Source organism: Salvelinus alpinus, chromosome 31, assembly GCF_045679555.1.
Source record: "Salvelinus alpinus chromosome 31, SLU_Salpinus.1, whole genome shotgun sequence".
Lineage (NCBI taxonomy): Eukaryota > Metazoa > Chordata > Actinopteri > Salmoniformes > Salmonidae > Salvelinus > Salvelinus alpinus.
In genome coordinates, this window is record NC_092116.1 from 22,620,434 (window position 1) to 22,635,309 (window position 14,876).

At 46.4% G+C, this 14,876-nt stretch overlaps 1 protein-coding gene across 4 annotated transcripts; it reads right to left on the reverse strand.

Moving 5' to 3' along the window:
- Positions 1 to 3,991: 3,991 nt before the first annotated feature.
- On the reverse strand, positions 3,992 to 7,718 carry LOC139561492 (myb/SANT-like DNA-binding domain-containing protein 4). 4 transcript variants are annotated; one of them, XM_071378633.1, is made up of 11 exons: positions 7,343 to 7,718; positions 6,979 to 7,049; positions 6,715 to 6,891; positions 6,563 to 6,624; positions 6,394 to 6,480; positions 6,265 to 6,306; positions 6,023 to 6,196; positions 5,908 to 5,943; positions 5,254 to 5,808; positions 4,861 to 4,972; positions 3,992 to 4,766 (listed from the first exon to the last, which is right to left on the reverse strand). In XM_071378633.1, exons 1-8 carry the CDS (start codon positions 7,498 to 7,500, stop codon positions 5,908 to 5,910), a joined length of 807 nt encoding a protein of 268 aa, XP_071234734.1. In that variant the 5' UTR covers positions 7,501 to 7,718; the 3' UTR covers positions 3,992 to 4,766; positions 4,861 to 4,972; positions 5,254 to 5,808. The 4 variants fall into 4 exon arrangements, with proteins under 4 accessions (XP_071234734.1, XP_071234733.1, XP_071234731.1 ...); XM_071378632.1 differs by having other exon boundaries at positions 5,908 to 6,196; XM_071378630.1 differs by having other exon boundaries at positions 5,254 to 6,196.
- Between the last annotated feature and the right edge of the window lie 7,158 nt (positions 7,719 to 14,876).

The window sequence follows — 14,876 nt, forward strand, 5'->3', positions numbered from 1 at the left end:
ACGTACTTTGATGCAAAAAGTGCAAATCAATCCCAGAACAACAGCAAAGGACCTTGTGAAGATGCTGGAGGAAACGAACACAAAGTATCTATGTCCACAGTAAAACTAGTTCTATATCGACACAACCTGAAAGGCCATTCAGCAAGGAAGAAGCCACTGCTCAAAACCGCCATAAAAAACCCAGACTACAGTTTGCAACTGGACATGGGGACAAAGATCGTACTTTTTGGAGAAATGTCCTCTGGTCTGATGAAACAAAAATATAACTATTTGGCCATAATGACCATCGTTATGTTTGGAAGAAAAAGGGGGAGGCTTGCAAGCCGAAGAACACCACCCCAATCGTGACGCACGGGGGTGGCAGCATCATGTTGTGGGGGTGCTTTGCTGCAGGAGGGACTGGTGCACTTCACAAAATAGATGGCGTTATGAGGAAGGAAAATTATGTGGATATATTGAAGCAACATCTCAAGACATCAGTCAGGAAGTTAAAGCTTGGTCGTAAACGGGTCTTCCATATGGACAATGACCCCAAGCATACTTCCAAAGTTGTGGCAAAATGGTTTAAGGAAAACAAAGTCAAGGTGTTGGAGAGACCATCACAAAGCCTCCAGCTCTGTCAGGAGGAATGGGCCAAAATTCACCCAACTTATTGTGGGAAGCTTGTGGAAGGCTATCTGAAACGTTTGACCTAAGTTAAGCAATTTAAAGGCAATGCTACCAAATACTAATTGAGTGTATGTAAACTTCTGACCCACTGGGAATGTGATGAAAGAAATGAAACCTGAAATAAATAATTCTCTTTACTATTATTCTGACATTTCACATTCTTAAAATAAAGTGGTGATCCTAACTGACCTAAGACAGGGATTTTTTACAAGGATTAAATGTCAGGAATTGTGAAAAACTGAGTTGAAATGTATTTGGCTAAGGTGTATGTAAACTTCCGACTTCAACTGTATACCTACCTACAGCTGTCTAGAAAGTTGTTCGATAGCTGCTCACTTCATCAGCTTTGACTTGCCAATATCCATCTTTGCCAATGAGTACTGAGAATACCTTTGCATTGGATATCTCTGGTAGAATCTCTTCTATTGTGGGCATCTGGAAGTGAGATCTCAGTAAGGCTTCGTTGAGTGCACTGGGGTCCATGCATGACAACCACGTTGCTAATCCATGGTGTTGGCACCTTTGACTTTCGTGATGATGTCTGCATTGTCCACTGAATGTATGGCCTTTGTGATGCTTTCCTTCAGTGGAATAGGTATCCGTCTTGGTAGCTGCTACACAGGCTGGCTGCATTGTCTACTTCCAGGTGTAGCTCTCCAGGAAGGCAGCCACGCCCATCCAACATGTCCTTGTACTTAGAGATGATCTCCTCAGTTGTCATGATGACCTCAGTGGATGTGGTGCTTGGGGTGTCAACGTGATGTAGCACATGGCTGTGGTTCACATGTATTAGGCTGAGTCTTTCACACGTGTCAGCAGAGGAAGCTGGGATGTCTCCATGACCTGTTGGCTTTATCAGTGTGCCGTCATTTAGCTTGAGTGTAGCTTTGCTTGGTAGGAGAACTGGATTGCTGTCTTCCATGACTAGCTGTGTGTAGCTGGCTTATGACATTCACTGTTGATCCTGTGTTTAGTTGACATTTAATTGTATGGCTGGGGTCATATGTCTATGGCTCATCACTGAGTGGAGCTAGCTTAAGGTTAATGAAAACATGTTTTGCCTTGTCTTCCACAGAATTAACCTGTGAGATGTAACACATTGCATCTGTTGTTCAGTCATCTGGCTCATTATCTTCCTCTAATAGATTGAGTTTAGGTTTGTGTTGTGCTTGTTTACAAACTCAGGCAAAGTGTTTGCCACATGCTTTACAGGTGACACTGTATGCTGGGCATTTGGCTTTGTCATGTATTGAACCAAAGTAATGACAGGGTAAGTCGTTTGGCATTCTATGTTTGTTATTATCCCCTGTATACTTTGTTTACGACCATACGTTTGGCGTTTTGATTCTGAACGTCGCTCACAAGAGGACCGAGCACGCCCCCATTCTCATCGACGAGGCTGCAGTGGAGCAGGTTGAGAGCTTCAAGTTCCTTGGTGTCCACATCAACAACAAACTAGAATGGTCCAAACACACCAAGACAGTCGTGAAGAAGGCACGACAAAGCCTAGCCCTCAGGAAACTAAAAAGATTTGGCATGGGTCCCGAGATCCTCAAAAGGTTCTACAGCTGCAACATCGAGAGCATCCTGACTGGTTGCATCACTGCCTGGTACGGCAATTGCTCGGCCTCCGACCGCAAGGCACTCCAGATGGTAATGCATATGGCCCAGTACATCACTGGGGCTAAGCTGCCTGCCATCCAGGACCTCAACACCAGGCAGTGTCAGAGGAAGGCCCTAAAAATTGGCAAAGACCCCAGACACCCCAGTTATAGACTGTTCTCTCTGCTACCGTATGGCAAGCGGTACCGGAGCACCAAGTCTAGGTCCAAGAGGCTTCTAAACAGCTTCTACCCCCAAGCCATAAGACTCCTGAACATCTAGTCAATTGGCTATCCAGACTATTTGCATTGCCCCCCCACCCCTTCTCCCCCTCTTTACACCACTGCTACTCTCTGTTGTCATCTATGCATAGTCACTTTAATAACTCTACCTACATGTACAGTCTACCTCAACTAACCACTGCCCCCGTACATTGACTCTGTATCGGTACCCCCCTGTATATAGTCTCACTATTGTTATTTTACTGCTGCTCTTCAATTACTTGTTATTTGTATCTCTTAATCTTATCCATATTTTTTTTGAAACTGCATTGTTGGTTAGGGGCTCATAAGTAAGCATTTCACTGTAAGATCTACACCTGTTGTATTCGGCGCATGTGACTAATACAATTTGATTTGATTTGATTCGATTTATGGCAGAATACAGCTCTTTCAATGCTGTCTTAGCGCCAGCCTCTGACTGTGGTGGTATGTAAACAGCTACAAAAAATACAGATGAAAACTCTCTAGGTAGATAGTGTGGTCTACAGCTTATCATTAGATACTCCACCTCAGGTGAGCAATAGCTCGAGACGTCCTTAGATATCGTGCACCAGCTGTTATTTACAAAAATACATAGTCCGCCGCCCCTTGTCTTACCAGACGCCACTGTTCTATCCTGCCGGTGCAGCGTATAACCAGCCAGCTGTATGCTGATAGTGTCGTCATTCAGCCACGACTCTGTGAAGCAGAAGATGTTACAGTTTTGAATGTCCAGGGGCCTGTTGCACAAAACTAGGATAAGGGATTAAGCCAGGATATCTTGGTGATCCTGGCTCAATTGATCCGTAATCCGGTTGCACTAAAGATGGATAGGGGGCAGGAGGATATGTTATGGTATAAATTACCATGGAGATTTATTCTGTGGAGCTAGCCTGCTCCAGACCAGGCTAAATTCCAGGATCTATTTAATCTCATCCCTAATGTCAGTCAGCAGTCACCACAAATGGAAACCAATAGTTATTTCACTGCTCACTATACATTGTTATCACATATAACTAGACCCACTGTTATTATTTAAACATTTGTGATCATTAATTTCAATGATTTTGGATAAAAAATGATTTTTAGATGATGTTGCTATCATTAGATAATTTACAGTTTCCCATAGACTATAAGGCTATATATAAAATGATAGAATATTAGGGCCACAGAGGGGAAAAAAACACAAGTCATAATATTGTAACCAGTTGTTTTAAAGGAGGACAGTTGTTAAAATGACAGATGTGGGGCATTTCGTGAAATTGTACTTCAGTATGGTTTCATAAACAAAGACATGCTGATGTGCCAGAATATTAAGTATCACATTGTCATAAGTATCAAAACTGTAAAAACAATATGTAGCTTTTCTGCAGAAAGAACCAGCCTCATAAATTTATGACTTTATCCTTTTTCTTCAGTGTGGCCCTAGTACTCTGTCATATAAACAAATACACATTCCATATGAATATAAAAACACAATGTGTAACATTATGTTCCTTTATTGAATAAGGACAAAACAAAGCAGGTAAACCATCAGCTCCTTTCGAAACTGAAGTCACAGTGACTCTACAAGATGGAAAGCACAGAATCCAAGCATATTATACAAAATGATACATACACATTCAAAGGTCTGTATATAACACACCCTGCATGTCTGCACACTAAAATAAATGCAGGACAAATCCATACACATCAACTGAACAGACAAATGAATGGATGCAGTAGCCTCCCTGCAGCCTTGTATTACACACAGTATACCGCACAAACATCATAAGAGGCCAAATTCGTCAAAAAACGAACCCAAAAAAACCCAAATTCCTCTGCCACCGCAGGACATATTTAACCAAAATTGAAAGCACACATACTAACTAAAATAATTCAACACATATTGGTCCCTCAGCAGCCGACCACTGTCGTCATCAGGGAAGATTGCCGGATTGTCCCAGTCCATGGCTGGTGGCACTCTGGGGGCCCTCTCCTTCCTCAGGCAGGCCACATTGTGGAGGACAGCACAAGCCACAGTAATATCACATGCCCTAACAGGGCTGACCCTTAATTTGTGAAGGCAGTGAAAGCGTGCCTTCAGGAGGCCAAAGGTCATTTCAACTCTGGCCCTGGTCCTGGCATGGGCATGGTTGTAGGCCTGCTGTGCTTCCTGGGGGTCTGTGAAAGGTGTCAGGAGAAAAGGCTGGCAGCCATACCCCCTGTCTCCCAGCAACACACCAGAGAATTCACCTGTCAACACAAAATCTCATCATTACTACCTCATAAACACAGTGATATTCTTGACACAGCCATGATGGTTATAAATAGGGGTTGTGTGGCTTACCTTGTGATAGGCACTGATAGATTTCAGAGGCCCGAAAGATTCTGGAGTCATGGACTGAGCCAGGCCATTTTGCCACAACATTGCTGATCACACAGTCAGCATTGCAGACCATCTGAAATCATAAGATGAGGAATATTACACCAATCAATGCACATCACTGGCAATGCAGAGTGTTCGTCAATGGACAATATCAAAAAGTTATGTTCACCTGAACATTAATGCTGTGAAAGGATTTCCTATTCACAAAATCGGCCTCATGGGCACCTGAGGGGGCTTTTATCCTTATGTGTGTGCAGTCCACTGCACCAATGACATTGGGGAAACCTGTCACACAAAGTAATGAGTATCCTACTATGTGTTAACAGTTGTCCTGTAATTTGTAGATCCTCTTACCTGCAATCCTATAGAACTCCTCTTTGATGTCACAGAGTCTTCTGTGGCCAGGGAAGGAGATGAAGACATCTGCTAATGCTTTGATAGCCAGACACACACTCCTTATTGTGCGGCAAATTGTGGCCTTGTTCAGCTGTTCTGCATCCCCCACTGAGTACAGGAAGGCTCCACTAGCAAAAAAGCGCAAGGCCACACAAACCATTTGCTCCACACTCAGTGCATGGCTCCGTGCAGTGCGGTGCTTAATCCTGGGACCCAGTAGTCTGCATAGATACCTGATGCCATCTGCAGAAAACCTGTATCTTTCATATAGATGGTCATCAGGGAAGGCCAGTGGGTCCAACCGGTCCCTGAAGACCCTTTCTCGCCTGAAGGCTCTCCTCAGCACAAGTGCTTCTTCATCCACCACATCTCGCACGAATGGGCATGCCATTGTCAGAGCAGAAAGGAACACACAATTTTGGGCCTTCATATAGGCTAGTGGCCACACCTGGTGCTGGGGGGGTGGGCAAAAGAGGGCGATGCCTTATAACGATGACTTGGTTGTACTGATTGCTGGGAAAATAAAAAAAAACCTTAGAAAGATGCCACCGTCCTGTGTGCTCACAATAAGAGCTCATATGTCATGGCTCACTTGACTTTACGAGAATATACCTAATTTTTATTTTGAGCTGTGTCATCTTCTTGGAGCTGGGGGAGGAAAGAAAAATAATGATTAATACATTTGTGTTACAGTTAGCATACAGTGTACATTGAAGGCATATCTCACCTCCCTCTCAAGTTTTTTTATTTCAAGGTCCAGTTTCCTAATTGTCCTCTTTTTTATTTCGGACTCCAGTGCAAGATTTTCCATCTTTTTCTTCTTGTACTGAATGTCTATGTCTGCCAGTTCTATTTGGCGCCGGAGGTGGTTGCCATACAACTTTCTGATAGCTTGTGAGCTCTGTGAACACAATACAATTAGCGCAGCTGGAATTTGGCAGGATGTGGTGTCCTTTTATTAATACGCACTATGTTGCCAGGCTGGTTTTCCCACTGTATAGCATCTGGGTCCTGTAAAAGAAATTAGATTTTTTGATTTTGATGAGGACTCCTCACCATTGTAGAGTAAATAGTACTTTCACAGTCTTAACATGATACCTCATGCCTTCTGGAATCCAGAGAGATGGTCTCCTCCTCATCATCGTCTCCATCATGTGCTGTTGCTGCTGCACTGGGGCCTTCACCCTATCACATTTAATCGGATTCATATTGAAGCTAGTAGACAAGACATGCCAGGCCTACAGTATGCCTTTGATGGAGTACTCACTGGATCAGCATCGTCTGGTGCTTGTGCTGGTGGCTCTAACAGGAACACAGTGCTGCCAGACACTGCAAGGCAATAGGTAAACCAAAGTCAGACAGTCCAAATTGATTCAATATGAATGTGGTTGTATCCCATGTAGAGATGGAAGGACATACCTTGAATGAAGCGGGTGGCATCTTGGGAGGAACCTATGCTCGTCTCTTTCCCCCCAGGGATCCCCTCTAAGACGGGCCTGCCTTTATTTAGCTCCAAGGCCATGTCCTCTGCTGGGGTAAGGTCAGCCTTTGGTGACCCACCACCCGTGCCTTGTCTGTGGGTATTCTTTTTCACTGCTAAAACAGTACAGACAATGTGTGAGCAGGCACCTTCTGGGTACAATATATGCTTGTGCTTTGTTAAATATTAGTCAGGGACCATACCATTCTGCAGAATGTTCTTGTATTTGATTTTGACCTGCTGCCATGTCCGTTTTGGCCCGTTCATGTTTAATCTACACACACACACACACACACACACACACATTTAATGGAGTCACACTGCAAAAAATTACTTGGTATTTTTGTCTTGTTTTCAGTAAAAATATCAAAAAATTTATCATAGCTTTATACAGTGTGATGGAGTTACTTTACACAATTTCACTCATATCTGCAGTGCATTTCAATTAAAAATTTAACCGTTTCATAATTACAGTACAACTGCATTTTTGGAGATGTGAATTAAATATTTGAATTGTAATTGTGATGTTTCAGCGGAGCGGTGAGTGTGTAATTGTGCACTACTTACGCATTCAGGCGGTCTGCAATACTTTGCCACGCTTTTTCTCTTTGCTTTATCACTGTGGCGGTGTTGCCTTTCTTCTTAATTATATATTTTACCTCCTCGTATGCCTCCATGAGGATTTGTGCTTCCGACGGGGAAAAGTACGCGGCTCTAGTTGCCATGGTAAATCAGTTAATCTGTGATCTGTGGCGGGGTCTATTTGAGTGAGCCGTGAGCGCGCACCTATCCAGGATTGGTTTCACCTGGCTTAATGAATCCGTGTCTGCTCATCCTGGCTTGGTCTTTGTGCAACCAATTAAGCCTGGACGCACATGTTTTGGCTTCATTGAGCTCAGCTGAGTCATTTATCCCGGATGTCTTAATTCTACTTTTGTGCAACAGGCCCCTGTTGGTAGTTTAATCTTCCACGTCAGTCATCATTTTATTGTCCATAGATTGCATGTTTGCTAGGAAACTGGACAGGATTCTTCCAGTCCGTGGTGAGTAATCGCAGTCCTGATGTCCAGAAGATATTTTCGGTCATAAGAGATGGTAGCGGCAACATTATGTACAAAATAAGTTAAAAAATTACTTATGCAAAAACAACGCAAATAAACAAATAAATTACTATTCCTTTTACATATGACTTGTATGACTTTAAACACACATTGGAATTATATCTGAGGACATGTACTGTATACAAATCACTGGATAATATTATTCTAACCTTTCCATATTGTATGGGCCCGTGTGATTTACCCCTTTCAGTTTAGGGATTAGTTCCATCCTGAAGTAAAAATCTGCATCTTCTATAAACACTTTAAATACATTTGGTAGATTGACATATCTCAGGACTATTTCCTGTTGAGACAACATATTTAACAGAGAGACAGAGAGAAGGAGAGAAAGAAAGAGAGAGAATGAGAAAGAGAGACTATAAAACTATAGCTGAAGACTGAAATGGAGCCTACAGTTTCTTCTGACACAAGGTTATTTACATTTCTGATAATTCTTAGTTTATTCTGGATACATTGCGATCTTGTTTTGGATTTCATACATTTTCGATAGGACTTCAGACCGTACGGAAGGGTCTTCAGAATGGTCACCATCAGAAGGACAGGATGTCCTGAGAATTATAATGTACACTGTATACTTTCAATTCCGTTTTATTCTTAATATTGTTTTATGTGTGTCTGATCGGATTTGTTTTAACGTTTTGTGTGCTGCGGAGAGAGGATAATCCTGGTTGAATAAATACTTGAAATAGAAGCAACCATGGCTTCCGAGTGGCGCTGTAACATCTGCTTCCAACTCACACTCTCAAACACATAGATCCCCTGAACGCAGCTCACTCTCCAGATCCCAATCACCTGAATTCTGATCACCAATTCACACACCTGTATGTCATTATCACACACTATTTAGTTCAGTTCTTTGCACCCCATCTTTGTGAGGTATTGTTTGTTTTGTGATACACTTCTATTCGAAGCGCTGTTTTTCCTGTACTTTTCTCTTCCTGTGTATGATCGTTTTTGCCTGCCTCACTAACGACCCCTTTTGCCTATTCCCTGCCTGTACCTTAGCCTATCGGATTTCCTGTTATCAACCTATTGCCTGATCTCCCGGACAAAGTTACTAGCCTTTTCCCTGCCTGTACTGTTGCCTTTTTCGACCCCCTGTGCATGACCTCCTGCTGGACCCGATTACCTGCCTCCTCCTGTGATCCTTTACACTAAACACCTGCTGCACCCTGCGCTTGAACCCAGCTCTCTGTCCCCCTTCGTGCTCATTACAGGTGCAGCGGTCTAAGGCACTGCAAGTCAGTGCTAGAGGCCCAGCATCGTCCGGGTTTGGCCAGTGTAGGTCGTCATTGTAAATAAGAATTTGTTCTTAACTGACATGCTTAGTTAAATAAAGGTTAAAGAAACTCCGAGGAGGGTCTGAGGAGTGGCCAGTCCTCTTCTGGCTGTGTCGGGTGGAGATTATAACAGTACATGGCCAAGATGTTAAAATGTTCATTGATGACCAGCAGTGTCAAATAATAATAATAATCACAGTGGTTGTAGAGGGTAAAAATGTTAGTTGGCATTTCATAGCCGAGCATTCAGAGTTAGAGACAGCAGGTGCGGTAGAGAGAGAGAGTTGAAAACAGCCTGTCCGGAACAAGGTTGCACGTCCGGTGAACAGGTCAGGGTTCCATAGCCGCAGGCAGAAGAGTTGAAACTGGAGCAGCAGCACGACTAGGTGGACTGGGGACAGCAAGTAGTCATCAGGCCAGGTAGTCCTGAGGCAAGGTCCCAGGGCTCAGGTCCTCCAGGAGGGGAGAGAGAGAGAATTAGAGGGAGCATACTTAAATTCACATAGGACACCGGATAAGACAGCAGAAATACTCCAGACATAACAGACTGACCCTAGCCCCCCGACACAAACTATTGCATCATAAATACTAAAGGCTGAGACAGGAGGGGTCAGGAGACACTGTGACCTTGTCCGACGATACCCCTGGACAGGGCCAACCAGGCAGGATATAACCCCACCCACTTTGCCAAAGCACAGCCCCCACACCAATAGAGGGATATCTTCAAACCACCAACTTACTACCCTGAGACAATGCTGAGTATAGCCCACAAAGATCTCCCCCACGAAGATCTCCCCCACGGTACGAACCCAAGGGAGGCGCTAAACCCAGACAGGAAGATCTCGTCAGTGACTCAACCCACTCAAGTGACGCACCCCTCCTAGGGATGGGATGGACGAGCACCAGTAAGCCAGTGACTTAGCCCCCGAGACCGGGATTCTCTGCCTCTAACCCTGTGGAGAGAGGGGAACTGGCCAGGCAGAGACAGCAAGGGTGGTTCATTGCTCCAGTGCCTTTCCGTTCACCTTCAGACCTCTGGACCAGACTACACTCAATCATAGGACCTACTGAAGAGATGAGTCTTCAATAAAGACTTAATGGTTGAGACCGAGTCTGTGTCTCTCACATGGATAGGCAGACATTCCATAAAAATGGAGCTCTATAGGAGAAAGCCCTTCCTCCAGCTATTTGCTTAGAAATTCTAGGGACAATAAGGAGGCCTGCGTCTTTTGACCGTAGCGTACGTGTAGGTATGTACGACAGGACCAAATCGGAGCGATAGGTAGGAGCAAGCCCATTTAATGCTTTGTATGTTAGCAGTAAAACCTTGAAATCAGGCCTAGCCTTGACAGGAAGCCAGTGTAGAGGCTAGCACTGGAGTAATATGATCAATTTTTTTTTGTTCTAGTCAAGATTCTATCAGCCGTGTTTAGCACTAACTGAAGTTTATTTACTGCTATACCTGGGTAGCCGGGAAAGTAGAGCATTGCAGTAGTCTAATCTACAGTAGAAGTGACAAAAGCATGGATTAACTTTTCTGCATAATATTTGGACAGAAATTTTCAGATTTTTGCAATGTTACGAAGATGGAAAAAAGTTGTCCTTGAAAAACGTCTTGTTACGTACGTCAAAAGAGAGATCAGGAAATGATTCAGTTGAAACTTTTATCAAATCAAGTTTCTTTGGTCGCATACGCATATTTAGAAGATGTTATCGGGGTTTAGCGAAATGCTTGTGTTCCTAGCTCCAACATTACAGTGTGATGGGATGTATAGACATTATGGACAGTATGTGGATAGAATAGTATATGTTCAGCAATTATGGAATAGGACGGCCTTGAATAGAATACAGTATCTACATATGAAATGAGTAAAACAGTATGTAAACATTATTAAAGTGACCAGTGTTCCACGTCTATTAACATAGGGCAGCAGCCTCTAATGTGCAGGGATAAGTAACCGGGTGGTAGCCAGCTTTTGACAGTGACTAAGTTTAGGGCAGGGTACTGGGTGGAGTCTGATGGCCTTGAGATAGAAGCTGTTTCTCAGTCTTTCTGTCCCAGCTTTGATGAACCTGTACTGAAGTCGCCTTCTTGATGGTATTGGGGTGAACCAGAAGGCGAGGTCAGTACAGGTGCATCAAAGCTGGGACCGTGATATGTTTGTACAGTTTATGGTTGAGAAAGGGGAGAACGTCCAAGTTTTTTACCTGTAGATTGGGTTCTTATGTTCCGTAGACACTGAGGCATCTAGAGCAATCCAGTTCTCAGAGCTCTGTGGGCAATTCAGAGCACTAAATTTAGTTTCAGCTGTCTAAAACATTTTTAAATAATAGAAACAACAGCTAAGAGCCATGAGTGTAGAATAATACTGTAACGGCAGTCTAAGTCGTCCTCCTCATCGGACGAGGAGAGGCGAGAAGGATCGGAGGACCAATTTGCAGAGTGGTAGGTTTCCATGAATTTAATGTACACGAAAACAATACACGATATAAAACAACAAACGAAACTACCGTAACAGTCCCGTGTGGCGAAACACTAACACAGGAACAAACACCCACAAACCACACGTGAAACCCCGCCTGCCTAAGTATGATTCTCAATCAGGGACAACGATTGACAGCTGCCTCTGATTGAGAATCATACCAGGCCGAACACAAAAAACCCAACATAGAAAACTCACATTGACAACCCACCCCAACTCACGCCCTGACCATACTAAATACATACAAAATAAGGGAAAATAAGGTCAGGAACGTGACAAATACATATTTTCAGAATAATAATATTTAATCCTCTCCTCAACAAAAAGGTTGCAATCCAAACATTCCCACAGATGATCTAAAGTCACAATAGATATTAAGGAATGAAATCGCCAGACAATGTATGTACAGTATCTATCCAGTAAACAACCAAATAACCTAAAAAAATGAATTCATCCATGTAATAATTAACAAATAATCTGTCATCCCAATATTTTGTTTAATAAATGAATATTTGATTAACTTTATCTTCACATAGCTTTAGATATTTCTGGGAAGGCTATCATCTTTGTGGAAATGACTGTTTGTATTTGTCTCTGAAAGTCCCTTACTCGCTGTAATATAATTAATAGCTGTAACGGTCCTGACCTGTTTTATGTTGTTTTTGTATGTGTTTAGGTCAGGGCATGTGTTTTGGGTGGGCAGTCTATGTTATCTGTTTCTATGTTGGTTGTGGTTGCCTGGTATGGCTCTTAATTAGAGGCAGGTGTTTTGCATTCTCCTCTAATTAAGAGTCATATTTAGGTAGGGTGTTCTCACTGTTTGTGTGTGGGTGATTGTCTCCTGTGTCGTCGAATGTATGTACCATACGGGACTGTTTGGCTGTTCGTTTATTTTGATGTCGTCTGTTTCCTGTCCGTGAGTTTACGTTTAGTTATGTAAGTTTATGTTCAGGTTTCGTCAACGTCGTTTTCTTGTTTTGTATATTTGAAAGTGTTTTGTTTCGTGTTGCCATCGTCGTGTTAAATAAAAAGATGGCCTATTTCCCTACTGCTGCATTTTGGTCTGATGATCCTTCTCTCCTCTCCTCATCTGAGGAAGAGGAGGACAACAGCCGTGACAGAATCACCCACCACGCTAAGACCAAGCGGCAAGGGAATGCTCAACAGAGCAACAAGGACTTCTGGACTTGGGAGGAGATCCTGGACGGTAGAGGACCCTGGGCTCAGCCAGGGGAATATCGCCGTCCCAAGGCGGAGTTGGAAGCAGCGAAGGCTGAGAGGCGCTGGTATGAGGAGGCAGCGCGGCGACGCGGTTGGGAGCCCGTGAGTCAGACCCAAACATTTCTTGGGGGGGAGGCACACGAGGAGTGTGGCAAAGCCGGGTAGGATACCTGAGCCAACTCCCCGTGCTTACCGTGGAGGTAGAAGGCGTCGTACTGGTAAGACACCGTGTTATGCGGTAAAGCGCACGGTGTCCCCAGTACGCGTGCTTAGCCCAGTGCGGGCTATTCCACCTTGCCGCACTGGGAGGGCTAGGTTGGGCATCGAGCCGAGTGCCATGAAGCCGGCCCAACGTATCTGGTCTCCAGTACGTCTCCTCGGGCCGGCGTACATGGCACCAGCCTTACAGGTGGTGTCCCCGGTTCGCCTGCATAGCCCAGTGCGGGCTATTCCACCTCGCCGCACTGGCAGGGCTACGGGGACCATTCAACCTGGTAAGGTTGGGGAGGCTCGGTGCTCAAGAGCACGTGTCCTCCTTCACGGTCCGGTATACCCGGTGCCACCTCCATGTACCAGTCCTCCGGTGGCAGCCCTCCGTACCAGGCTGTCTCTCCGGGTTCTCTCTCCTGCTGTTTCCTCCTCTCCAGCGCAGCCAGTGCCTAGACCACGCACCAGGCTGTCTCTCCTTCTCCTCCCTACAGAGCCGTCCTGCCATGACCAGCCAGAGCCGTCCTGCCATGACCAGCCAGAGCCGTCCTGCTATGACCTGCCAGAGCCGTCCTGCTATGACCTGCCAGAGCCGTCCTGCTATGACCTGCCAGAGCCGTCCAGCCAGGACCTGCCAGAGCCGTCCAGCCAGGACCTGCCAGAGCCGTCCAGCCAGGACCTGCCAGAGCCGTCCAGCCAGGACCTGCCAGAGCCGTCCAGCCAGGACCTGCCAGAGCCGTCCAGCCAGGACCTGCCAGAGCCGTCCAGCCAGGACCTGCCAGAGCCGTCCAGCCAGGACCTGCCAGAGTCCCTCAGCCAGGACCTGCCAGAGTCCCTCAGCCAGGACCTGCCAGAGTCCCTCAGCCAGGACCTGCCAGAGTCCCTCAGCCAGGACCTGCCAGAGTCCCTCAGCCAGGACCTGCCAGAGTCCCTCAGCCAGGACCTGCCAGAGTCCCTCAGCCAGGACCTGCCAGAGTCCCTCAGCCAGGACCTGCCAGAGTCCCTCAGCCAGGACCTGCCAGAGTCCCTCAGCCGGGACCTGCCAGAGTCCCTCAGCCGGGACCTGCCAGAGTCCCTCAGCCGGGACCTGCCAGAGTCCCTCAGCCGGGACCTGCCAGAGTCCCTCAGCCGGGACCTGCCAGAGTCCCTCAGCCGGGACCTGCCAGAGTCCCTCAGCCGGGACCTGCCAGAGTCCCTCAGCCGGGATCTGCCAGAGTCCCTCAGCCGGGATCTGCCAGAGTCCCTCAGCCGGGATCTGCCAGAGTCCCTCAGCCGGGATCTGCCAGAGTCCCTCAGCCGGGATCTGCCAGAGTCCCTCAGCCGGGATCTGCCAGAGTCCCTCAGCCGGGACCTGCCCCTTATCCCGGTGCTGCCCCTTGTCCCGGTGCTGCCCCTTGTCCCGGTGCTGCCCCTTGTCCCGGTGCTGCCCCTTGTCCCGGTGCTGCCCCTTGTCCCGGTGCTGCCCCTTGTCCCGGTGCTGCCCCTTGTCCCGGTGCTGCCCCTTGTCCCGGTGCTGCCCCTTGTCCCGGTGCTGCCCCTTGTCCCGGTGCTGCCCCTTGTCCCGGTGCTGCCCCTTGTCCCGGTGCTGCCCCTTGTCCCGGTGCTGCCCCTTGTCCCGGTGCTGCCCCTTGTCCCGGTGCTGCCCCTTGTCCCGGTGCTGCCCCTTGTCCCGGTGCTGCCCCTTGTCCCGGTGCTGCCCCTTGTCCCGGTGCTGCCCCTTGTCCCGGTGCTGCCCCTTGTCCCGGTGCTGCCCCTTGTCCCGGTGCTGCCCCTTGTCCCGGTGCTGCCC